The 27,790-nt window shown below is 36.8% G+C and overlaps 1 protein-coding gene across 3 annotated transcripts; it reads right to left on the bottom strand.

Annotated features, from left to right (window-relative positions):
- Window positions 1–511: 511 nt before the first annotated feature.
- ttbk1a (tau tubulin kinase 1a) lies at window positions 512–27,764 on the bottom strand. Of its 3 annotated transcripts, none has more exons than XM_079857622.1 (15): window positions 27,599–27,764; window positions 21,440–21,592; window positions 19,867–20,014; window positions 18,504–18,577; window positions 18,138–18,278; window positions 17,901–18,005; window positions 15,574–15,639; window positions 15,355–15,447; window positions 15,090–15,215; window positions 14,558–14,712; window positions 13,436–13,640; window positions 13,108–13,274; window positions 11,624–12,167; window positions 2,101–3,608; window positions 512–1,857 (listed from the first exon to the last, which is right to left on the bottom strand). In XM_079857622.1, exons 2-15 carry the CDS (start codon window positions 21,506–21,508, stop codon window positions 1,413–1,415), a joined length of 3,846 nt encoding a protein of 1,281 aa, XP_079713748.1. In that variant the 5' UTR covers window positions 21,509–21,592; window positions 27,599–27,764; the 3' UTR covers window positions 512–1,412. The 3 variants fall into 3 exon arrangements, with proteins under 3 accessions (XP_079713748.1, XP_079713749.1, XP_079713750.1); XM_079857623.1 differs by lacking the exon at window positions 27,599–27,764 and adding an exon at window positions 26,329–26,916; XM_079857624.1 differs by lacking the exons at window positions 18,138–18,278; window positions 18,504–18,577; window positions 19,867–20,014; window positions 21,440–21,592; window positions 27,599–27,764 and adding an exon at window positions 16,263–16,359 and having other exon boundaries at window positions 17,901–17,977.
- Window positions 27,765–27,790: the final 26 nt, after the last annotated feature.

The following is a 27,790-nucleotide window of genomic DNA, read 5'->3' as shown; positions in this document are numbered from 1 at the left end:
AAGGTTGCATTTTTCACTGTTTCCCAGCTATATTTACACTGTTTTATCCTTGCTTTTGTTGTTAGGTTTAGTAACTTGCTCTTTTGTGATATCTGGAGTACGTTTTACTCAAAATGACACATTCATGATCCAAGGAATGTTACCGTTATCGTGTATTGTGCTCCAAATATTGAGGTCTCATGTGTTTGGCTGGGTACCACATTACTTTTATTAAGTAGATATGTTGTCCACACAATATCCACTGTACTGTTTACTTAAATATTTTAAGGAAAGTTTATACTTTAAAAGTATGGCTTAATTTAGTGTTATATTGATGGAGTTAAATGTACAAGGTAAGCTTCAACTGAGTAGAAATGATTACTCACCAAACTCTAATTGGCCAAGTTAAAGTCACTTATTTTCTTAATTATACTTCATTTTTTACTTAATTCCAAATATGAGTTACTTAAAAATCTGTGTGCAAAAATGAAGGAATGTGTCACTCGTAGAAAAACAACAACATAACACAACTAAGACTTGATCATTTTATGCTCCTTGTTCCAACAGATATCTCACTTAACATCTCACCATTGTAATAAGAGCAAAAGAGGTGAAAATTGTTCATTTAGAAATAATCCGTATTGACAATTATTAATAATGTGTGATTTCTGCCATGCTTAGAAAATGAGATAACTCAGTGTAGAACCCACAATAAATTCCTTTAAGAAAACTAAAACCCAAATACTTTACCATTTCCTTTGCCTGATAAAAATAAAGAGGTCTCTGCAAGAAATACTGAAAAGAATATATACAAGCATACAGCAGTATCATCAAACACTTGTAACAAGCTAAAGACAAGGCATGCCCATCATCACAAGGTTTACAAAGAGGGCCGAGCTGCAGACCAGAGAAAATTTGTGCATTTGTCCTTGGATATGTGGCAGATTTTACAATGTTCTGTGTGTCTGGTGGTCTATAATAATTTGTGCTGCCTAAATACACATAATATACTGTATGATTGATTTAGATGTTGTAAATAATTATACATTATTATTGTGTGTCAAGGGTCAAAGACAACTTGGCATCTAACTAATAATAAAGTACACCTTCAAAAACATATTGAATTAAATATGCACAACAGAACAACACATATACAGTATAGCACCGATTAAGCTAAATGTGACATTTCCTCCATTATATTCCAAAAAACTTCCAGTAAAGTGAAAGTTCTACATTGTTTACCCTTATAGTACAACATAAAATTATTTGGTACAGAATTCAAAATTAGAACTGAACTATAGCCATTTGTAGATTAGGAAGAACATTAAATTAATTAAAAGGTTAATTTTGGTCAATGGGGCCGATTACATGTTGAGGCAATATGTTCAAGTAATTGAGAAGAAACAATCCCAGTAAACAGCAGTCACAGTGTCTTATCTGGCTGCAGCTGTTTTGTTGCTTGTGCTTTTTTCCCTTTTCATGGGTACTGTGTTCTTTGAATGAGCAGAAGCTTTGGTTTGATTCCTTGCAGGTGTATTGGTGGGTTGGTTTGGTGATGGTTTGGGGTCCTTTGCAGGACCACTGCAAGTAGTAGTCCTAGACTTCAGTGGGAGATCCACAGTGGTACGGAGGGCAAACGGCTGCTTGCGAGATTCGCTAACTGCAGTTCGTATGGGTAGCCTATGGGGCGAAGGACTAGCTATACGGGTTGAAGAGAAAGTGCAGTTTGTGGTGCTTAAGCTGCGACGAGAAGAAGCCGGAATACAGGAGAGAGGCATGCGATTGCTTCCACTTGGCTTGGTGGAACAAGATAATGTTGATTTTGATCTTGTGTGAAGTGGTGGAGCACTTGATCCTGATTGTGGTTGTACCTTTGACCTAAGGTGAATAAAACAAAATACAATTTAATTTACCATATTCATACTTTTGGTATGCTGAATTAAAGAAATGGCTGCCATTCAATTCTTAAGTGTGAATTTAAATGTTCTTCATCCTATTTGAAAACTGAATTGGAATTTGACTTGGAGTTGCAATCCAAAGAAATTCTAATTCAATGCATTCTCAATTTGATTCTAAATGGTGCACAACCCTGGCTGTCAAACATGTTTGAAGTGAACTTACCCATTGCTTGCCTTTTGTTCTAATTTTGCATTCCCAGCTTCAGGTTGGATAACAGGAGCCACTACGACTAGTTTAGTTGAAGGCTTTCTTATTGGGGTAACTGGCCGTGGGATCCTGCTGTGCCACTCTGTTTGGTACTTTTCCTCAGCCTTCTTCTTGAGTTTCTTGACAGAATCATCAGATACGTGAATATCTTCCTCTGAGCCTGTAGTAGAAAGAGTCTCTGAAGGTCTCTTGGGCTCGTCTCCAGAAGATAGTGAGGATGAAGTCCTGGAATTTAGTCTTATCCAGCGGCCCTGACGTTGTCTTTCTACAGCTTGACGGGCCAGGTCTTGCTGCATGGCTCTTCTACGGAGTCGCTCTTTGATGGGCAGGGATTGTTCAGATCCTGGCTCTTCTTCTGGGACTAGGATAGGAATTCGACTTTTGCTCCTTGGTCGTGGATGTTTAGAAACACTTTCAGGTACTGTGTTCTCCTCTTGATATTCCTCTTTTAGTTGTTTATCCTGTTTGGATTCAGTTGATGAACCTTGATGAATGGGTTCCCTAGACTCTGAGAGTAGAGGAACCACAAGACCTTCCCATTTTTTAGTAGTCTCATTTGGCAAAAACCCATGCAGAACATTGAGTACCCGAGGTTCCTCTGTAAGAGTCTGAGAGGTCACTTCAGACTGGACACACGCTGCAACTCCTCCTGGCTCTTGAGAAAGGACTGACTTGTCCTTCATCCGCTTGGATTGTGATTTGCCTTCAACCTCCTCTAAAACTTCAAGAACCTGTGCACCACTGGAAGACATGACATTCAGATGGGTTGTCTCTGCAATGTGTAAAAAAGTTCTCTCCACTTTGGAGAAAGGGGGTGATGCAATTGAGGCTGAGGCCACTAAAGCTGTCGAGACAGTTACCACCAGTTTAGATGTTTGTATGGATGGGTCAACAGTAATTCCATCAGGTTGCCTTGCATCTGAAGACCTCTCTGCCTGCTTTATGTCCTCCTGGACCTGCACCTCTAGTCGACCAACTTCATCCAACTGCTCATTTTGAGGGGCATCAGATCCCGCCACAGCTTGATCCACATCCGTCGCATTTATAACATTGGGAGACTTCTTTGTGTCTCCTGGTGAAAACAAAACAAGGGTGTTCGAGACGTCCTCTTGGTCAGGATCTACTTCAGCAACAGAACCCGGTTCTTTTGACTCCTTGTGCGGATCATCGGCCACTAAGGTGGAAGGAGCCCCATCTTGACTAGGTTCAGTGCTCTTTTCGCTTGCGCCACTACTAGATTCACTCTTCGTGACATCGTCATCTCTGGGTCCCTCATCTTGTGTTTCAGGCGGTGTGGCTGTGAAGGCCCGTCGCTGGTGTAGGCTTCCTGTAAGCATGACGGTGAGGAAGTCGGCTCTCTTAGCCTGCAGTTTAGGAAGGATGTGAAACATCTCCTTCTCAGAGGATGGGGATTTAGTCCTGTAGTCAGTAGGTGACAATAGGGGCTCACCCGGGGTTGGGCCCTAAAGGATAACATAAAAATGCTAAAGTTACAATACTGCCATATTGGTAAGGCAGTGTAAGAAAAATTATGAGAAACAACGAGATCCTGTTCAGTAAGATATTCCTGGAAAACACTTTCCAGCAACACATACTTACTGTATATGAAGACATACTGTACTTCATAACTGAGTTTACACATACTTTTTCTAATCATTTTATTAATTTCTAATAGAAAAAATCATTGCTATACATTATACAACCACACAATACAACAATTCTTTTTTCTCAAAGACTTTAATTATGTTTAAATTGTACACAAGCTTTTTAAGATTGTCTAGATTACATACATAAAAAAGGCACAAAAATGTGTTAAAGAATTTTCCATTTTACAGCAGCCAGTCATATTTAGCTTTTTTTTTTTCAAGTGTATCCAACATACAGGTTTTCTATACAATACATACAGACTAAAACCAACCAGATAACATGCTTTTATCTATACACTATTGATTTCATTTCTCTTTCTTAGATATATATGTACAATTATCCTATCATTTAAAAAAAGTTTAAAATACATGCTTAACTTGGAAATATTACAAGCATACTGTACAGTGATGTTGTGATAGAAAAGGTAATATGCTTATTGTACATCAATCTAACAGATCACAGCCCATTTACATTACATAGCAATACCAGACTGTCATTGTAAATAAAATCTTGCTCTTAAATTACTTGCCTGGTTACATAAAAAGTTAAATAAAACCTTCTGCAACTTATTTTTACACTGTTATTTAACAGCACACACTTTTAAATTAGCGCTGTTACCATTGACACATAGTTGTTTTTAATTGCAAATATACTGAATACATTAAATATTGACAACAGTCGGTGCTTGTATCAGCTCCATCAAGAGCTTGTTCTGTGTACATTGTTGCTTTTCAGCTGTGTATCGGTGTCAACATAGTAGAGTTCATTGTAGTTCAAGTGAAGCTTCTCACAACACCAAGCTAAGATTATCACTCCCTGCAGACATGATTATGCTTCAAACGTCCTTGATCCATCACATCTCACTATATACATTATATAGAATGACCCTGCAATCAACAATCTATCATACAACATGCACATTACAGCTATGATACAGCATTTTCCTCCATCCTAAAGGTGTTATTGTGACAAAGGCATTGTGTATAGGCATAAAGTAAAACCATCAAAAACTCATAAGAGCAGTTTAGTGGGATGTGATAGAGTAAATGAATTTCTTTTTGGTATTTCAGAGCATCACATGCAGATGTTCAGGTAGAAATAAAATAAAAGGCCTTAGAAAATTTTGTAAACAGTGCTTAAAACTAAAGAAAATCTTTTACAAAAACTTTTTGTAATGGTAGATCTTAAAAAAAAAAAAAAATGCTTTAATGCAAATTTATTTGTCAATTAAATATTTTGAATATTGTCAACTTTAAAAAAAAACCTAAGGAATTTGCTCTATTGATCACTTAGTATGTAAATCAATAATCAAAATACAATTCATGGAAACATAAAGGCATAACATAAACCATACAAAATTGTCTTAGTTTCACTTGCTTTCATGGACCAACTTCATTTGTTAGTCATGCAAAAATAAGGTTTTGAACTGCACTGTCTTTCCAGTACTTCCCAGTCAACAGACCTGGACAATCTCAACAATAACGACTTTTCTTGCACCGTTAATGTCGGTGCCATTACTGTAAAATTACAGCTAAACATATTGATGTAATCCAGGCAAAAGCAAATGTGCAAAATAAGTGCAAGAGTTAGCAGCCTGTTTGGGTATATAACAGTACATTCATGTGAGAAGCCATGACTGTGACAGTACCAGAAACATATACAGAAAACAAGTCATTTTTGAAATGTATCATTTCTGTTCTAATACAATTTCTGAAGATGCACAATTCAGAAAATTTGATCATATAAAGGTGCAGTACACACTCCAAAACTATAAGTTGTATGTATGCGTGAACAAACAACAGATTTTCGAATACACTTTTTCTGAATTCCCATGTTTCTAATATGTTTAAAAACACTTATTTTGCAACAAAAAAGCAGTTTAGTCAAGTCGTTTTAAAAAATATAATCAAAAATATAAATTAAATCAAATCTAGCAAAAGTAATGGTTTTCTAAACAATTAATGACCATATCATTTTTCTTTCCTGACAAAAGGAAAGTATAAATACATTTTCCATCAACTTTCACAATCCAGGCATGCATCTTATGTTATATTGCCAAAAGATATCTGCCTGCTACAACAACAACACTGCAAGAGCCATTTAACTTTCAAGCCTAGGTTGTTTAAAACAACTTAAGCCACCAACATCCATAAAATGAAGTTTATTCAACCAAGGTGCTATTTAATCACTAAATGTCTAATGTACATAATATTTTCTAGAATATGCCCTTATTTTCAGTTCTTTTTTTCAGTATAAACACTAGTGGATTTTAATTGAGAAAATGACAATCTTGTACCGCTCAATTCAAAACCACCGTTCACATCTTATTGCAATCAATCACATCGCCAAGGAAACAGCTATGGCTCCAATTCGGTGTCTTTTTTAAAGTGCAATAGTGAGAACAGTACACAAAAGACCCTACAGCAGTCTCACACACATTAATTTGCTACTCAATAACATACAACACAAAACTGTGCATCCAACCCAAGACTAACTAGGAGGTATTTAATGAGATATAATGCGTACACAGCGCATTCAAAGCTCTATGCACATAAATATATGATTAAATGAGATATGGAAGCTTTTATCTACACACCTTCCTAAACACGCACAAAAAAAAGATGCTATTTAATGGAAACTGCTTTCATATATATATATATATATAATTTTTGCTTAATTTATGGCTATACTAATTTTAATCAGTGGCAGAGAAACCAAAATGCGTGCTGTTCTTTCATTTCCTGTATGACTGACACAACAGCCGACTCATTTATCTCATATTTCGTCTGTAAAAGATAACCAGACTCCAGCATGCCACTTCATTGGTTATAAAAGCATTGACATATTATTCCCTTTTGCTCCTATGGTTCCATTTTATATTCAAAAAACTTTCATTCAACTTGCATAACATCTCCTTTGTGAGGCAAAAGCACCTTTAGAGCACAGAAAAAAGAAAACAAAATGTAAAATTGAAAGCCTGCGTATGTACTATGGATGATGGCTTAGAACGTGTTTGATAACTTAAATTATAATACTAAATATATTAAAAGAAGACAAAAAACAAATCACCAAGTTTTTCATGTTTTTTTGCATGGAAGACAATAAAATAACTTGCATATTAAAGGCAGCGGTATTATGTTTCAGGTTGACCACAGCTGCAAATGCAACACATGCAACTGAGGTACACGAATAGCCACTGCAGGTAATGAATTTTGGCTATTAATATCTTTATAGTTCGCTATATCTAATGTGATTTTTTTTACTCACAGAGTGATTAAAATGACTAAAGCGTTTGTTCATAACAAGCAGAAAGTGCGAGTTATGAACAGTGTGTGTAAAAGCATGGCATTCCCTTTAACACGTCGTTCCCTTCTTACAGCCCTCTACAGTTTATTGCATCAGAAAAGACTTCATCTTTCCCAAAAAATATTTCAACATCCTTTAAAAAAAAAAAAAGTCTTTCACATCGGTGTGTGAGAAGAGATTACGTCAGCTTTCCTCAGCTGTTTTTGTTCATCAGTTTGGCCAGCATCTGCTGGATCTGCACGCGGGACACGTTGAGCATGGAGTGCCTGCTGCGCGGACTTCCAGGCGGCTGCAGGGGAGCGTGACGCCTCGAGCCCGATCGGAGGTTACCGTGAGCCGGGCTGCTCTCGGCCGACCGGCTGCGCTGGATGAAGGATCCTCCGGCGTGAGGGTACTGCTCAGTCTCCAACGTCGAGGACGAGAAGACGTAGGAGGCGAGACGTCGCAGCTGGTTGGAACGCGGCCCCGTGTGAGGCCTGTCATCATCCAGCTGAAATAAAACGAGAAAGAGCAAGCGTTGAAATTCACGAGCTTTACAGAGGATTTGTATTTGTAACATTTAAGGCATCTCCCCAGTCGCATGCAGTGAGGAGAACGCCAGACACTCAGAGGAAAGAGAGGAACGGGCTCTCTTTACACAGACCTACAACGGGTTGCCTGGAAACAAGTTTTCACAAGAGACAAAGCTAAAGGGATAGCTATGTTTTTTTCTTTTTGGTTGGGCAGCCAACATTGAGAGCCTCTATTCCACAGAGGCTGTTCGTTTGATGCAGATCCACCTCTCAAAAATGTGCCACATGTGACCATGTATAAGACAATGAGCAGAGAGATTCCAGACAAAAAGTACTTTAGCCATTTTACCGATCGGTATCATCACACCGTCGTTGTAAATGCGGACAACTTAAGAAAAATGAATGGTCAGGCATACAAACACAAACACACATGGATAAAAATGGGTAAATATGGATAAAATGATGACAAACAGAAGAAAAAACAATGAGCAAGTTCATCAAACAGGTACAAAAGGGACTAGCCTAAACTGTGCTTACCGCAAACACCTCTTTCACTCTTCTTTTGTGGCTCCAGCGGCAGCCTTGGTATTTTCTCCGTGGGTGAAATCAACGTGTCATACGTGATTTTGAGCGAAAGGCCGAGCAAAAGGCAGTGGGCATTTAAAAGGTGAAGACTGCTGGGAAAATGAGCATCCTCATCTGTTTTGATTTGAGATTTTGGCTATCATACAAAAGAGACAATCCAGCAATCTCAGTTCAGCTTGAAAAGGCTGTGACTGTGTTTACAGCGAAACAATGTAAGGGGCAAGTTATTCTAAACAGAATTCAGAAAAATGCCCCAGAATTTTTTTTTTTCTCTGCTATATTTCCTCGTGGGTAAATGAGAAGAATAAACTAGCTAGCTAACTTTTAAGATGAGCAAAACTGCTGGTCTACTATATGTCATCTGGCTCACCCTAGTGGTAAAGAGCGTCTGAAATCTTCTCACACGTTTTGTTTTGGACTATGAGGGATGACAAACATTAAAATATGAAAATGAATAACTTTAATGTGAATTAGTGCAGAGTTGTACTGAATGGTTTAGTGCTGAGCGTCCTAAAAAGACAAACAACAGTCAGAGTTGAAAAAATTTGTAGGAACGCTCAGCAGTAGACCCCTCATTTTGAACGCAGTCAAAGACACAAACACAGTATTGAGGTAAAAAAAAAAAAAAATGTAAAAAAAGTGTTTTTCTGAAGGACAAGAAATACGCAGCCCCGGAATCCAATTAGCAAAGGTCTAGTTTACCCTCACAGAGTTTTTTGTGTTTTTTCTGAAAAACTGCTGAAAACAAACCAGATATTTCTGAAGATTTAAGAAATCATCGAGTAATTCTATCTGGAAAGGAAAAAAGAATAAAAGAAAAGAAATTTTGGCCATGTACACACTGCAGCTACTTTTAATCCCATTCTGTTCATACTGAGTTCAGTTATTACAGGAGTGACAACCGAATTAAACAAGTGAAATCATTTCTAGAATATTAAATAGGATTAATAGGATAGATGAAAATTCTGTCATTATATATTCATCCTCATGTTGTACCAAACCTGTATGATTTTCTTTCTTCTGTGGAACATAAAAGACTATATTTTGAAGAATGTTGACAACCAGTTTTGGTTACCATTGACTTCCATAGTAAATGGAAAAATTAGGGTGAGTAAATTACAGAATTTTTGAAAACCATTTTCAGATTTTTTTTAGGGATTGAAAACCATTTTTGGGTTACCAATCCCTTGAAGGTTGCAGCAACTGAATTTTATTTAAATCCATGTAGTGCGATCAGAACTAAAGTGAGCAGCTAGTTAATGCAATGTAATCAGCTTAATGAGCATAAATGATTTCATAACAAATGACACACTAATCAGTCACTAACACTGTGGTATCCATGTTTCTTGTTTACAATCGCAGGGTGTGAAAAAATCACTATGGTAACCTCCATATCACAAAACTGACTCAGACTCCTTATTCTTTACATATGAAAATGATACCTGATCAAAGCTTTGTAGTGTGTACATGACCTTGAATACCCCCTTAGTTACAGCTGAACTTCTGCATACAAAAGTTTTCCAAAATACAAATCACGAACAAAGAAGAATCATTACATTGTAGCAAATCATGTGAAAACCAAATGTTTGATGGTCAGAAAAGAAGAGATGAGGCATGAGTCTGTGTGTCAGACAGTGAATTAAAGAGAGAGTGACAGATGGAGAGAGAAGAAAGGGAGAAAGAAATAGGCACACACCCTGTAAAAAGCGGAGACAATAGCACCGCCCCATCATCACAAAGCACTGGCTTTATATAGATTAAAGTTGGTTTTAAGACAGATATGCTATTTTAAAAATTGAAAAAGTGCTATAATGGGACTTAAGCTAAACCAAGTCTCCTGCACATGTCTCTGGAACCAGTATTTCATGTTCACTCTTGGAACAAGTGGAAAGTGAACAAATTTCTAAAGGTACAAGAAATTCCTGATGTATGTGTGGTGGCTGAAAAGATCAGGCACCACATTTAAAACAAGATTGAAAGCGCTCCAAAGAGGATTATAGGTTGGTTTAGTAATATTTTTTACACAATTTATTACAAACATTTACATACAGATACATAACAAGGGATGCACCGATATGAAAATGATGGCTGACACGATAACCGATAATTCTTTATATTTGAAAGCAGATAACCGATACATTGGCCGATATCATTTTTGAGAGCCTGCTTACAAAAACAAAAGTCTCACCATTAAAAGCCATGTCCCAAGCACACAACTATAATATTCTCATTATAATTTTATGCAGCCTATATTCAGACTTGTACTGTGCATGTTACACTCCTTTTTTGAAGTGATTGCAATCATATTTCAAGCAATTCAAAACCATCATGGCGAACAATGCACATCTTAAGTGTCTCAGCTGAAGGAAATAATCCATTATTTACTTTAATTGGCAACATTTTCTTATCGAGCCGATAAAGATAACATTAAAAATGAACACGTATCGACCGATACCGATATGGTGGCCGATTTATCGTGCATCCCTATACATAACTGTCCAAAAATTTGGGATCAGTAAGAATTTTTATGTTTCAGTTTTTTTTATGCTTTTTGCATTTAAACAAAAATACAGTAAAAACAGCTGCACTGTGAAATATTGCTACAGTTTTAAATAAATGTTTTCTATTTTAATAGATGGAAAGCATTTCTCATAATCATCGATGTTGAAAACAGTTGTGCTGTTTAATATTTTTGTGGAAACCATGATAATATTTTTTTTCAGGACTCTTTGATGAACAGAAAGTTCAAAAGAACAGGATTTATTTGAAATAGAAATCTTTAATATTATAAATATCTTTACTGTCACTTTTGATCAATTCCTTGCTGAATGGAAGTTTTAATATGTTTTAATATCTTACTGACTCCAAACGTTTGAATGGTAGTGTATATATAAACATTTTTGTATTTAATTTGTATAAAATTTTTGTAAAACATAAAATATTTTAATTAATATGTTTTTAAAATAATATCATTTGAAAATATATGTTATTAATTTGCAAGCAGAGAAGTAACAAAATAGCAAGATGCAATGTAATATAAAGAAATTACAGTATAGTGCTCCTGCCATCTTATCTGATATTTCCCTATCATTTATTTCATTATTAGCTGATAAAATCCAGTACTCAGCTGATAAAGCTGGTTTGTGAATAAGCATCCTTTTCCTGATCTAATTTTAAAATTCTTATCCAGACCATTTTTCTTCAGCATCTCATGAGCTCGAAAACATTGCACCCACACCGCATCCAAAGAATGATGTACAAAAAAAAAAAAGTGTCTGTAAACAAACAATTTATTATAGCACTTCTAACTGGACCTCATGATTTCTTTACCACCATCAAATATTTTCAGCCTCACTCACCTTAAACCCAGCAATGCACTCCATCTTTAGGCTAAGAATGTCAGTGCAGGTTAGTCAGGATAGTCTTACCTGTCTCTGAGGTCCGTTGGTTTCTGACTCTCTCCGCCGTGGCCGTCCGGAGGGCAGCGAGTGACAGGGTGACTGCACAGGGCTCTCCGCTGAGGTTGACTGGCCTTTCCCGCTCCTCCTGGACGCCTCCTCCTCCGTAAGCGGCAGCATGCCTCGTGTCGTCCGGTCGCCGTGTGAGGTCTTGGGCCTGACTGACGGATCTGTCCCTCTATGTCTCCGCCGCTCTTCTCCTTCCTCCAGAGGGCGTAATTCCTCCGGCTCCTCATCTGTGGTACCGGATGTGGTGGGTTCGGCTCCTGGGAGGTGGTGGAAGTCTCTGAGCTCCGTTTCTTTGTCTATGATTACCCACTCCTTGCTGTCAAAGTCCTCCTCTTCTGCGAGTGGGACGGAGCGGATGAAGGCATTGCTGTGGGCTTCCTGGTCCACTGACGCAGAGGCCTCATTACGACCACGGTCTCCACGACAACCGTCGATGGACAGCATCTGAGCAGGCTGGGAGGAGTAAACATGCCGAGAAGGAGAACCCAGGATGTCCATCCGAGAGCTGAGAAAGGAATAAATAATCAATTTATGATGCTAAATGACACAAAAATATGAATAGTATGAATGGGCAGTATGAGCACAATATTATATTTTATTACAGGAACAATATATATACACATACATATACATATGTACATACATACACACGTTATTTTTGCTGGAAAATCGAAGAAAAAAATATTTCTCACTGTAGTATAAATATTTTTTCCTTTGATTTTCCAGAAAAAATATATACGCTATTTTTGCTGGAAAAATCAAAGAAAAAAATTATTACACTACCGTAAAAACAGTACAATTTTAAAATATTATTTCAATTTAAAATACCTATTTTCTTTTTTATTATATTTTAAAATGTAATTTATTCCTGTGATGACAAAGCTGAATTTTCAGCATCATTAGTGTCACATGATCCTTCAGAAATCATTCAAAAATGCTGATTTAGTGCTCAAGAAACATTTTCTTATGAATATCACTGTTGAAAACAGCTTAATATTTTTGTGGAAACTGTGCTACTTTTTTGTCCAGGATGCTTTGATGATTAGAAAGTTCAAAATAACAGATTTTTTTCCCAAATAGAAATCTTTTGTAACATTAGAAATGTTTAACAGTCACTTTTGGTCAATTTAATACATCCTTGCTGAATAAAAGTATAAATTTATTTAAAAAAAAAATCTTACTGACCCCAAACTTTTTAACAGTAGTGTATATGAAATAATCATGTTGTAATCCCTTTATTTGAATAATGCAGTGAATTAAAATTTCATCAATGAAAATAGCCTATTCATTATATTGGAACTCAATAGATAAAGGTAAGTGCAAAAACAGCATCACAAGATGTATTAAGACTCAAAACAGTCAAGCTAATATTATAAAACAGATGGTTCGTTATCTAACTTCTGACTGGTTGACTCTTCTGATTCGATACAAAAATTTCGACCCACCGTTGTCCGTAACCATCCCGTCCATCAGCGGCAGATATGCGATCAGATTCAGGGCTGTTGACCCGTCGGTACCTGAGTGAGTGCACCTGCATACCCGGAGAGTCCAACCCTCCCCGTTGTGGCGACACAGGACACACACCCCGGCTACCATCTTCCTCTTGACCTCCCTGCAACATAAAATCAAAGAAAATGAAATATATAAAAAAACCTGACTTATAAAACTTCAAATGGATTATGTTTAATTGGTTTTAAAATAAACAAAATTGCTTTTCAAAATATGATCATGAAAAGTATTTGATTGGATTATATTCATTGGAGTGCTCTGCACCTTTCCAATGTTAATCCTGAGTTTGTTGCGATTAAAGTCTGTCTCCTCCCATCCATCTGCGTCAGTGGGTAACTGACTGCCAGCAGCTGGCCGGCCAGAGGGAATCGGAGGGGCGTTTTCTTGATCGCTTAGGTGCTCGTCCTGCACAACGTCATCTGTATTTTCCCTCTGAAGGTCACCAGGCATCTGGGTTACATTTATAACCCTAAAGGTTCAAGAAAAGATCACAATCAATTTCAATAAAAAAAAAAAAAAAAAATCAAGTCGACCCTGAATGACTTTAGAAAATGTTTTGGGAAACCTACTTGGGGTTGTTTAAAAAAAATCTGTTTATGACATGCTTCACCTTTATAGAGTCATTTTCTGTAAATATCACCCAGAGCTTTCAAGAAGAAGCATCAGAGGGGGAACTCCTTTAAAAGTCGTTTTTCTATTTCATGGTAAAATGTTCTTCATGTCCTGGAGCAATACAACAACTCTGCCTTTCCAGAACTGCAATGGACTAAAATAAGTCAGTGACATTTCCATCAGAAGTGAGTGTTCTCCTCTCTGAACATGTAAACCTACTGAAAACAAACCACAATGTTCCAAGAAGCATTGGATGTTTGTGACTAATAAATCAGTTTGCAAAATTTATCAGTATGCAAATAACAGTGATTAAGAAAAACAAATAAGACAACACATTCAAGCTTGTCCCTTGTTTTTTCAGTTGCTTGAGTATTTCAGACGTTAATCATGCCTTTCGTCCATCTGTACGGCTTTTATGTGACAATGTACGACAAGTAACAAAATCCCTCGAGAGGCTGCCTGTGAATTAGTGTGGGTTTTGTAAAGTGTGGTGCATTTGTGTGTTCGTGTACAAGAGGATCTTTAACAATATGGATGGATGGATGGATGGATGGATGGATGGATGGATGGATGGATGGATGGATGGATGGATGGATGGATGGATGGATGGATGGATGGATGGATGGATGGATGGATGGATGGATGGATGGATGGATGGATGGATGGATGGATGGATGGATGGATGGATGGATGGATGGATGATTTATAGGGTCACACGTCCACAGGCATATACACATGGCGTGTGATGTGTTCACACATGCATGCGGTTCTTACCCAACCATAGCCGCTGTAGGCCGTGTGTTCTGCTGCGCTGCTGTCGGTGTGGTGGCAGACATTGTGGAGTCCGTCCCACTTTTCTCCCAATCATATGCCTCATTCTCTGTGATGATGCGTTCTTTCATGCTGTTCTCAAACACTGACATCAGGAGCTGACACAGAAAAGACACCTTAGTAAAGACTACTCATATCTGTATGATGAAATGTATCCATGTAATTCTTATACATTGTTATATAATGTTTAATATTTAATATTCATATATATATATTTTTTTTTTTATATATATATATATATATATATATATATATATATAGAGAGAGAGAGAGAGAGAGAGAGAGAGAGAGAGAGATACAGTAGATGTACAATATATAAAGTAAATGTAATAAATAAAGTCAAATAAACAGGAAAAACGTTTTTAAAGATATTGAAAAAACAATATAAAAATCTATTTTAGTATTCTATTTGGTACACATCTGTTTAGTAAACATAATAAGATATATAGAGAGTTAGAGTTTCTATTGTAGATACCTGATAGTCTGGTTTGGTGTAGTAGTCAAGGGTTAAAACATGCTCCAGGAAGACATTAAACTCTGATGGCATGTGTTTAAGCAGCATCCTATGGTCATAGCGCTCCTTTATCTGACCCACCTGCTCCTAAATGATGCAGATGACAACAGTACATTTCAACAATGGTGGTCTGATTCAAAGTAAAACTTAATTTCAAGTAAAAAAAATCGAGTAAAAAAAAATAACAAACACTGATTTTCAAATCAGGCAAGGAAAGTCAGAGCACCTTGTCTTTAATTTTCCTCCACGGCAGCTGCCCAGCAGCAAATTCAACCAGCATGTAAAACAACGACCATAAGTCATCATGGCGACCCATTTCCTGTGATAAAAAAACAACACAAGAATTCCATTAAAATGAATAGGGAAATAACATTAGATTATTGTATATCCTGTAAAATACATTGTTTGATATAAATACATAAGTAGACATAGACTAAGCACTTACTTTGTTTTTATGTGCATTGACAGATGCATATCTAACAGTCCCTCGAAATCCTGCAACAGTTCTGGGCTAAAAGCAGAAATGTATTAGGAAAAGTTTATTTTTGCATTTTATTTTCGTCATCTGTAATACTTAGAATTTTCTATATATTTAGGTAAATCAAAACAAATCAGACAAAAAGATTCCTGTTTATATTTAATGCATTATTCATTTAATTTCTGTTTTAGTGGTATTGTAGCAACAGGAGAGGGATACACAATGCACAACACACACTCGACTGAACATAGCGTTCCACTCTTCCAGAACATTGAACACGCAACGCAAAAGGTAAACACCTTCCGTCGCGTAAATTTACCTGTGTCTGTGCGTGCATGAGTGTGTATTAGTCCCAATGGGACATTCTTACAAACCAAATCAACAAATTTATTTTTGATTAACTAAATGACATGACAAGTAGCATCTGTTTTGCAGAACAAATGACAATTGATTTGGATGCAGTTAATTTTCTCTTACCGTGTTCACGCTTTTACTGACAATTATAGAAACTGCACTTTTGCTGAACTTGAATGCCAAACTCTCCTAATGCATGCGTGCATATATATATATATATATATATATATATATATGCTATAAATGAAAAAAATTTGAGGTCAGATATAAAGCAAAGATGAGAACTCCATGAAGTCACTCACAATGAAAGTCTTTCCATTGGTGAGAATGTGGGGAGAAGGGAACAGATGGAGAAATACGTCAGACATGCACGTCATAACTTAAAACCCCAAACGAAAACTGCAAAAATAAGACAAGATGGTCAAACAAAAGAAAAAGCAGAAATAATGTCCATTTGCACCAGGCAAAATTATACAAATGACCCCATGCAATGTCCTTCAAATGCTTTCAATAGGAAAATGTTAGTAGTATAACAAATAAGTAGCTATATTTAAAAAATGGGGTACAATTAAAAACATTTACAAACATCAACAAATATTAACAAACAAACATGGCAGCATATGACTCTTGTCCTATTTATACTGTATGCATTTAAAAAAAAAAGGCAACATATACAGTTCTGAGGACACCAAAACTATTTAGAATCCTAAAAATGATTTTTTAGGATCTCATAAATATGAATGGATAACACAGATTGGATAAAAAAACATGCTGCAATTGCATTTAAAGTGAAGAATTTTCTTCACAGTAAAGTTACAGTCTGGTTTTAAACATGTTTTGTTATTTGTTCAACATTATAAAGTTATTAATTCATCTGGAGAGGTAGTTTTGGATCAACCCAAGCTAAATTTTCAATCTGCTGCAGGAACAGACAAACAACTCCTGAAGGTTGCAGGAGAAAAGCAGAGCCAAACCACTTTAGTGCTGCAGCACTGCATTGCCCAGGTGAGTGAGTGAGTGAGTGAGTGAGTGAGAGAGAGAGAGAGAGAGAGAGAGAGAGAGAGAGAGAGAGAGAGAGAGAGAGAGAGAGAGAGATGATAGATAGATAGATAGATAGATAGATAGATAGATAGATAGATAGATAGATAGATAGATAGATAGATAGATAGATAGATAGATAGATAGATAGATAGATAGACTAAAGGATGACACTCAGTTTCCTGCCTGAATCAATGAGTGCTGCTGACTCAGCTGTGCAGAAAGGAATGGCGAAAGAGAAATAGAGAGAGAGAGAGAGAGAGAGAGAGAGAGAGAGAGAGAGAGAGAGAGAGAGAGAGAGAGAGAGAGAGAGAGAGAGAGAGAGAGAGAGAGAGAGAGAGAGAGAGAGAGAGAGAGAGAGAGAGAGAGGGAGGGCTGAAAATATTACACTCTCTCAGGCTGAACCTGGGGGCATTGCTCACTGATGCATGCAGTCTTATTAAATATTCATACCGCTGCATTAAAACCTGCACGTACAGAGAAATAGAGAGATAGTGTGAAGGATGGAGAAGAGAGGAACATGTGCGAATGAAGAGCTCTTTGTAATGAGCTAAAAGAGGAAACAGCCCAATGCCTGATTCAGAGAGCTCTGTAAACCTCTCATGAGCTTTCAAGCTCGTCTCTCTGCCAGCCCGCACTGTTACAGTGAATATTGCTTTTTATTGTTCAAATAAATCTCAGATGCTTCTTAATAAAACCAGACCTTTGGGCTCAATCAAAAGACAACCTAATATCATGGTTGGATTGTAACCAATAATATTGATTGACAGAAATGTCATATTTCATTGCAATGCAGGAAACATGTACTTTTCTTCAGAGCATACAACAAATGAGCATAATTAAGCAGTAAATTATTAAATTAACAATGAATAATACTGAAAAGGAATTAAACTGTGACATACCGGTCGGACTTCTCCATTGGTGTTCGTATACTGTCGTGCGAGCCCAAAATCGAGCATGTAACATTTCCTGTATGTTGAAGGCAGCCTTCCCATGGCAAAATTTGACTGGAAAGAAAATCCATACATCCTTGATAAATAAAATCACTTCTGGAAATCAAATGACAGTGTTGCATTATCTTATTATTAGACACATGATTACAAGGCAATAAAATTTTCAGGAAAGCTATTAGATATTACCGGTTTGATGTCTCGATGGAGAAAGCCAACAGAGTGAATGGCTTCAATGGATTCTAGAATCTGTTTTCCCAAGCGGAGGGTTGTGCTCATGGTAAAGGTGCCGCGTGGCTGACTTCGCCTGAGATCTGCCAGGTTTCTACCCTGAGAGTGATAATGAAGTGTAAGTGAAGCCCTCACACCTCCATAACACCAGTAAAAGACAGCTTCAGAATTTGAGAGAAACCAGCATGTGATGGTTATCTATGATGTACTATAAAATGCTCCACGGACTTTCATCGATCAATGATGATTTTTCAAATGAAGGATTACTTATATGAGCTTTGGTTTTATATGCGCCAACTATATTATGAAAGGGAAGTCGTTTACCTGCAGCTGCATGACGACATAGTTGAATTTATCATTTCGCCCACAGCCTATGAACTTACACACATGGTTTTTACCTAAAAAAGAAAATAACATTAACATGTGCAAGTCATTTATATACAAAAATAAAGAATAGCATTATTAGTCAGGCTGATTAAATGGCTAATACCCATGTCCACTTGGCCAATCAACAATTTCTTTATACTATATGCCATTACGTGACAAATTGTACTTCTTTTTTGATTGTTTTTTGCTTCTTTCTGATGACTAATGGCTGAACTGAATCATCAGAATGTGACGATAGTCACGTAGGCCGTGTTACTGCCGCTTCAATCACAGTGCTAAATATACAACATGCCACGCACATGGTCCACTGTGATGGGATGGTCAGTCTTTGCAGCTTTTAATAAATGCCTCAGTCATGATGATGTCAACTAACTACTGTATAAAATTATACAATGCGACTAGCACGCAACTTAATCTATAAAGCCTTTGAAACACAGCAGGGCTTGTGTTTCTTTGAGTCTTTCTTTTCTATAATGATTCCAACATGTTTTCTTGGTAATACTGTCTTAATTGTAAATTAATTTATCATTTTTTCCTGTGTCCTCAATATCACTTTTCATCCTATGAGTCCTTTATGTGTTTTAACTAATCAAATCATCCTTCAGGAAGTTACATAATGATAGGAAAACAACAGCCCAAACAACAAATATTAGCAATGGATATGATAAATTTGCAGGAAGTCAGTATGGTAATTTAAGAATGGTTTTAATAGATGGTTAAAAATATACATTAACATTCAAAGGTTTGGGGTCGGTGAGATTTTTAAAAATGTTTTATGTCTCTTATACTCAACAAGGCTGCATTTATTTGATCGAAATACAGTCAAAACAGAAACTCGTCTTCAGGGTCACATGATCCTTCAGAAATCATTCTAATATGATGATTTGTTGCTAATATGATGATATATGAAGTCATTTCTCATTATGATTAATGATGAAATCATTTGTAGAAAACCATGATATACTTTTTCTTAGGATTCTTTGATGAATAGAAGGTTCAAAAATCAGCATTTATCTGAAAAAGAAATCTTTTGTAACATTATAAGTCACGTTTGATGTTTTAAACGATAGTGTATACAAACGTATTGTAAATGGGTATGCAATTTGTAGACAAACTTCCTTAAATTACAACACAAGAATACAGTTTTTAGGAGTTCAAAGGGTACTGTATAACATGAATGACCCTGTGCATTTCTGTGGGGAATTTGTCTCAAGTAATCGGACAATGTGATATCTTGTCAATGTCAAAGTGATGTTGATGCTGTACCAAAAACCACGACCTAATGATGACCATGTCTTACCTTGCAGTTTCTTCAGAACTGCTACCTCCATCTTCAGGACTTGTTTGGGCTGTTGAGCTGACTCCACTTTTAACGCCACATTCTCCCGAGTCAGCAGGTCCAACGCCTCGTAGATTTCCCCGAACCCCCCTCCTCCTATCTTCTTCAGCTGTACATCAAAAAGGAACACAACAAGATGTTTTTTTTTCTGTTTAATTTGGTATTGATTTCAAGTATGAGCTGGGAAACCTAAAGTCAGAGAAACAATTGTGATTAAAAGTTGTCAATATTCAATGATCTTATAAAAATGCACGCAGCCTTGCAAAGTGTCTTTTAGAAGAAGCATCTGGGAAACATCAAAAAGCACTTCGTAATATTTACATTTCAAGTGCGTCAATAGTACCTTTATTTTACTCTCCTGAGATATTGATTTCAATTCAGACAAAAAAAACAACAAGCTCAACAAATAATACTGTAACAGAATCTCTTCTACATCTGCATGTTATAATCCTTGTTTCATTGATAAACCAATCTAGAGGGCAAATCTATTGATCAGGGATATGCAGTAGTGCAGCAGTCCCACTGCAGAACAAACATTAGTCAGCTTTGCATATATTTGTCGCAAATTTCATATCCGCACCATACAGAGTAATACATGTCCGCAAGACAAAGGAGAAAGCAAGCAGAAGATTTGTGATTTCAAATGACTCATAAACCATCATGTCTATTTGATGGTCTAGTTCTAGTGGTTCTTGAGCCCGTTTACTTGGACTGGAAGTGATCAGTCAAGTGAGAAGATTCTCTTCTCCCTTGTACTGGGAATTGTTGAGGAATTTTATCTCTATGTGATGTCTTTTGACAAGACAGTCCCAGTGATTGGGGTCAAAAGAGCTTTACTGTTACATAATCTACTAAGAGCATAGGAGAAAAGATGGGAAGCTTTATCTATTCTATATGTACCCGCATACTTTTTTTTTTTTGAGAAGCTCCCCATTTCATTTTGCTGAAAATCTGCAACTTACATGGTAAAAAAAAATCCGGGACAGTTTGATCAATAAAAATGTAGAAGAACAGCATTTATTTGTCTTTACTGTCACTTTTATTTTCTACTTTTAATTTCTTTAAAACTAATATGTTTTTGATCCCCCAAACTATTTAATTAAAGTTATGTATTTCTATTACATTTTTATGTTAAAAATAGTTAAACAGTCCAAATGTCAGAAAAAAAATCTTGAAATATGGGATTCAAAATTTTATTTAAACATGAAAGTAAACAAAACATACAGGGTTTTGAGAAATGTATAACAAAGAAACATTGCGAAATACAATGGAAAATAAATATTTAGGATTCTGCACTAATTTTAGGTCAAATTATAGCAAACTGAATGTTTTATTTTGTTTTGTTTTATTTTGAGCATTACACCTGCACTTTAATATCACGTTTAATTCAATGTACCGGTATTCATTTCTTTGTAATAGCTTGTGAAATTTACTTGCAATTTCTGAGTGAAAATTGTTTCTACATCAAACCAAATTCAGTGTGTGTGTGTCCCTGTGTGTACAAATGTCATGTATTGATCTTTTGAAAACTTACCACTTTCCATCGTTCTTTGACCATGCAATTTGGGGGCAGAATGTCCTGCTGCTCTGCAGTGCCGTTCATGTTGGCGTTGTCCTGCAGAGCTGGTGCTAGGCACTGCAACCCTGAGAGCACTCTGGCAGCCCCCAGCTTAAACGAGCCATTTATCTGTGAAAAGCCACCAAAAATTGTTAAATCACCTATTCATCATCGCTATTGCCATTTTGCCGACGTGCTATAGGTCAGTTGAGCTGGCTTCTACATGCAATTGCCATCAAACTTCAACAAACGGTAACATTCCAAAGATTAGCTTTGGAATGCCTGTTTTAAAAAGAAGTTATGAGATAGAACACCAATTTATTCCTGCGGTTATTTACTGATACATATTCAAGAGGCAAAATGCTGACATTAAAGTCTGCTTTGAGCGTTATAATGTTACTATGCTGTTAGCAGACAAAGAAAAGTCTACTAGGCACATCCATTGACCCACATACTTTTTGACCCAAATGCCTACGCAAATAAAATGGCCACAAACAGTGGAGGAAATGCTTAGAAAACAAAAAAAGTAATGACACCCCATAAACAAACAGTGAGGATATTTCTAACAGCACATGCTATTATACGTAGGCCAAGTAGCCTACGATGTGCACTAACAAGGGATACTAAAACAGTTCCATTAAGCCATTTCTGATAAGATTTAAAAAGAAACCATTATGAACGCATCTAAAATATTCATTAACAACCTTACAATTAAGCATTTATTAAAATAACACATTTAGCTTTTTTTCCCAAAAAAGGGGGTACATTGATATTAAAATTCTGGCTAACATGGGTAAGCCAATAATTATGTTCATGTTATGGCCGATAAGTGTTAAATGGTTGACATTAAAATTCTATACCATTTTGTGTAAATTAATTACAAATAAAACAGTAAATAATGGGTCATTTTAAAATATTACAAGTGAATTCATTATGAGACTGGCTAAAGATTGCATTTAAGTGTTATTAAAGGTTAAATTTGAGTGTTAAATGACGATGTTACAAAAAGGGGAACAAACATGCACAATTACTGTAAATATCCAGTATCAGCTAATAACCGATATATTGTGCATCTCTAAAATAAAGCAGCCAAACACTACTGCAATTGTAAATAGATAATGAGTTTGACCAATTTTTTTTTTTTTTTTTTACAGATATTCACACACTTTTGTTAAGTAAGTTATCAGCGCTTAATTATTTAGTTTACAGAGTGCAACAGAATCTGGTAAGTTGTCAAAAATAGTTTCCAACAATGAATCTGTGTGTGTTCAATAGCAAACACCAAACTTCACACGTAAAGTAATTGCATAAATTATGCGACATAAGTATTGAGTCAAAAAGCACAAATAGAACAATTAATTTAATATCGGTAACAAGCAAGTATCGGTCATAAAAAAATAAAAATAAAACATTATCGGTCGATCTCTAATTCTAAAACCAGGTGATTGACAGTAAACTGTATTGGTCATTGGATTCTTAAACACCACTGTCCCGCGACTTTTAAATTAAACATCAGCCTCTTAACACAAATGAAATTCGGCACTAAAATGAGAGACTCAAAATGTTTAATGCAGTATAGAAACTTTACTCCAAGGTTCAATTTTGGAAACTAAGGTTAAGAAAGATGCATATAAGAACCCAATAACATGCTATTTGGCATGCAGCACCGTTGTTTTGTTGGTTAAACATGCAGGGCCTAGCTCGGCTCAGATTCAGTAGCTCAATCGCTAACTCATGCCCAGCCCAGCATCCGTCAAGAGCTGCAGTCTCTAGTGCAGCATCTTAGAGAAGTGCTCTATGGATAATCTATGAACAAACTGCACTATGACATCAGGTAGACAAAGTTCAGCCAAGAACAGTGACAGAGCATAATATTGCCAACTCATGTGCCAAATTACTGACACCTGCACTGATGTACCCTTGATAGATGCAAACAAGGAGATTTGTAGAAAACAACTGGAAGATGATAGTCTGAATGTTATACAGGCAGTGACAGGGATGAATGATGCTGTTTACGAAAATATAATACATTGAAATCATGTTTGGTTCGAATTCACATGAGTTGGCAAAAGAATGTGAGCAGTGAAGAGTTTAATCACTATGTGTTGGTTTTTGAACACTGAGATACAACTGAAGTTCATCAAGCCAGCATTTCCACACCCTTCAGTGGCTGGTTATCAATGGGCTCTTTAACAGCTGCAGTATATTGTTGTGACTGTAACAGCCGTTGTAGAAGAATGAAGCTATTCAACTTGTTTTGTCCATTATAGCCTTACTTTCCAATCTCTTCAATTACAGCCAATTGACAATTTCCATAGAGTGCAACAGTGCCCGCCCACTTTTTCGGCGACCTTGGTTCCGGAAGTATTTTTTCCATCAATAGGGATTTATAAAAAGTCTAATTTAAAGAGTTATAAGCCATGAACCAAATCAACCAGCTACGAGGTGAATGACTACGTCGGACAAAAAGACAGGTACAAGATTACGTACTGTACCGAACCGTTTTTAATGTTTAATGAAGGAAAGAACTACAATCCCATGAAGCAACGCGAATGATATAATCAAATAAAAACATGAGAAATATACAACTAGGGATTTATAGATATTTAGGGATTTACTTCAAAATTTGAGAGCATAAAGAGACCGACTCTTTACATCATTCGCAGTGCTTAATGGGAGTAGGCAGGCTCTAAAAATATATTTTGGCAGGATTTGCTGTTTCAGTTCTCTGGTTGATGGAGATTTCTTTGAAGAATCATGGGTAGTGTAGTTTTAAACGAGTGATTATTCAACAAAAAGCTGTTATACATGATTATTCAACAAAATCAGTTGAAATAATGTGGGCTGATGCCTTTAAAAAAGGCATATAGCCTACAATTGATTAGCAATCTCATAAATCTAACTCTAATGTTAATCCCATAACATTAGATCTTTCTTTAAAGGTTTATAAGTGAGCTTTAAAAATGTATTCCCCTTTGGAGAAAATAAATGAGATTTTTACATCCGGAACCCGATTATTGCACTCTTTTGTGACTATATTTTGAGATGATGTCAAATTTTATATTGCATGAGAAACCACAATGCGTGGAAATGCTATTGCTTCATTCCCATAATAAAGGGAATCCACTTTAGGCCAAAGGACAGATGGATATTCTTAATAGTTTCTACATTTGCTGCTATCTACCCTCTCCCTTATGAGCGAGTATCTAAAAAGCAGGTTCCGAACAGTCTTACGGGTGTTGTTCGCGCACAGGCCGTAATGCTGGCGAAAAAGCTAAAGCATTCAAATCGCGCGGCTTGTATTCCCACTAAACTGCGTGTGAGGGTTTTTTTTTTCTTTTCAGTTTCGTTCCAGGGGACCCATGGGATGTGAGGTTACGGTGAGCGAAAAGCAGAGGGGGTTTCATTCAGATCACCTTAATTAGCAAAGAATAATCATTTAAGTTCCTCTGAATCCCAGGGAAGGGAAGCGTCAACAGCCATTTTGTGATCAAACTCTGAAAAGTGAAGTGCAGCCACATGTCCAGGAAGGGAAAGGGGGGAACTATGAAGGACGGTGTAACTCTCTCACCATGTTCACAAATCTCTTCAATAACCTTACGTCTCTGACAAAAATCTTGCAACTGACCAATTTAGTCGACACCAAAACCCTCCTTTGCCAGCCTACAAGCCAGAAAAACAAGAGAAGAGATGGATTATACTTAGCAAGCAATTGGTTTTGAGCACTTTGAGCTGATACAGTTCTTGAATGACGTTCCGGCTGTTTTGTTTTCCTTCTCTGTGCTAGTTGTCAAGGATTTTGGTCAGTATTGATACAATCTCAAACCATCAGCTGTTCCTCTTTTGACTATTATGACACTCACCATCCATCTTAAGGCAAGCATGGGTCAGACAGAAACTGAATCCTTAAGGATGAATGTCACAAAGGTCAGTTTGCACTCAATGTCCCAGAGAAAGGTGATACATGCATTATTGAATCATAAGCTGATGCGCAAAAGGAAAAATATGTCTTTGACTTGACATTACGAAAAGACATCGCCGTTACGAAAGCCCTGTGAACTGAAGAAAAAACACAAAACATATGTGCAACACAGTGGAATGGACACAGATACATACACACATTACAACACACCAGGACACATATGGGCCAGTGAGAAAGACAAGACAGTAAATACATATAATGCTTTTATAAATGCAAAAATGTTGTGTTTAAAAGCATAGGGGAGAGTGGGGGTAAGCTGTGCCACTTTTGTTTTAGGTTTTCTGAATAAGATGAGAAGCGTCATCTATATTACAGGGCCATAGAAATATGAATTCACAAACAAAACAGTCATGTATTCCATTTTTTTTTTTTTTTATAATGTACAATCCCTTTCCAAACTCTTTACTGGACATTATTCACAGAAAACTTTAATATTCTGTACATTTGTTTTGACATAAAAACATAAAAGTAATTTTACCTGCCTTGTAGAAAATGTACTTTGACATGCAAAACTGATTTAGAATAAATAAAATCATCACTTTTCTTTCAATCACAGGAAGACGTCCTGTGATGGACCCTTTCAAAATATCGGAATACAAAAAAAATGTGAGGGTGACACATCTTACCCCATTCTCCCTTATGTCAGAAAGGTGGAGTAAAGTTTGTAAGAAATATACACTTTTTTTTTAACAAAAAGACAAATTATAGGCTACATTTGCAGGAAATGAACACATTTTTTTTCACAAAAAGACGATTAAACATTTATGTTTTACATAAGACTAAATTCATTGCAAGCCTTACTCCAGATTATTTCACATGCTTTAGTAAAACAGTAAAAAGCAAATGCATATTTTAAAATATATTTGGAAGTCTCTCTCCCTACCTGGCACACAGACTACGAAAAGTCAGTCTTTTCCGTCGTTTTGAAATCTTCATTTGGGACCTCACAGTGACACAAACCATCAGCTGGGACCTTTTCTAAAACCATAAACCGCCTGACTTCTGCATTTTATTAGTGATGTTCCATCTATCAAAAATTCTAAAATTATTAGCCGTTTTACTAAGAAAAACGCGAATGTACAGTAACTTAAAACATTCTTCAATAACACTGACAATGCACTGCAAGACAGTGGACAACCACAAAAACACCTACTGGAAGCGTAGTTGGTTATCTAATCGTAAACATCACGCCTATAAAATAAAAACCATGCATATTAATGACATAAAAGTCCAAGGTTAAAGCAAATATACAAATCTGGCACGAGACAGGTGCTCTAATTCGCTGTATAAACAAGCTCTATGGAGCATCATATTGCAATCCTCCTAACGACAAAAAAATTAAAAGAGTGTGTACATGAATGCTATTCTATCCGGATATTCGAGACATCCAGTGAATTTCGATAAACAAACGGCACAGCTCTCACAGAACGCAACTGTCCGCAACATCCTTTGCGCTGGTCCGCACTGCAGCGCGTCAAACACCCATGCAGTGACTCTTCGCAATCTGTAGAGGACGCTTTGTGGATAAATATTTATTACGTTGCGTTACGTTCATCTAGTACAGCTGCGTGATTGGGTAATAGGCAGACGCTGCGCTAGTAAACTAACGAATCGTGCTAGGAGGAATGTTTGGCTCATGAATATTAATTGCGTCCCAGCCAGCAACGACAGCATGACTTAATTATTATTCATAAGCTATGTCTTCGCCGTAGTAGGATTTGCCATTTCGCCTCCCTGTTACACTCGTTGTCAATGTTCATTTTGTATAGTTACATAAACTAGCCTATTCAACAAAACAAAATTAGAGAGAAGTCTCTAGATTGCAAACCCCTGAATAGTTAACTAGGCTAAAAGTAAAGATACTAATCCAAACAGAAAAGCATCCAAACAGAACTACACATCTCAAACTGAAGCCGATGAACAACACCGGGGGTTCATTAGGCCTGTGTTATTTCAGCAAACGCATATAAGCAGCTTTTCCCCCCCTTCATTTTCAAAGAAATGCTAAAATTATTGGCAGACATTATGGATGCAGTTGGTTGAATTTACATTCATACGGGGGCTGTTTTAAAATGACAGCGGTTCTCCGGCCTGGCATCACAGAACCAGCCATATTGTGCCACAGCGAAATTGAAATATAAGGCGCTTATTACCTGCTCATTTTCTTATGTACGGAGGCTCATAACCTCTTTTCCCGCGTCAGGATACTCTTTAGACCTCTCGCCACCATTGCTAAGGATGCTGGATGCTCCCTGTTTGCTCCCCGCCCGTCTGGATCCCAGCATCAGCACCACACATCACTCTTCCTCTCCGACCTCCACCACAGCGATGCTGGTGCTCCACAC

This window comes from Squalius cephalus (assembly GCF_949319135.1).
Source record: "Squalius cephalus genome assembly, chromosome: 22".
NCBI classification, from domain to species: domain Eukaryota; kingdom Metazoa; phylum Chordata; class Actinopteri; order Cypriniformes; family Leuciscidae; genus Squalius; species Squalius cephalus.
Note: the sequence above shows the minus strand (reverse complement) of the source record. Positions and strands in the feature narration are given on the sequence as shown.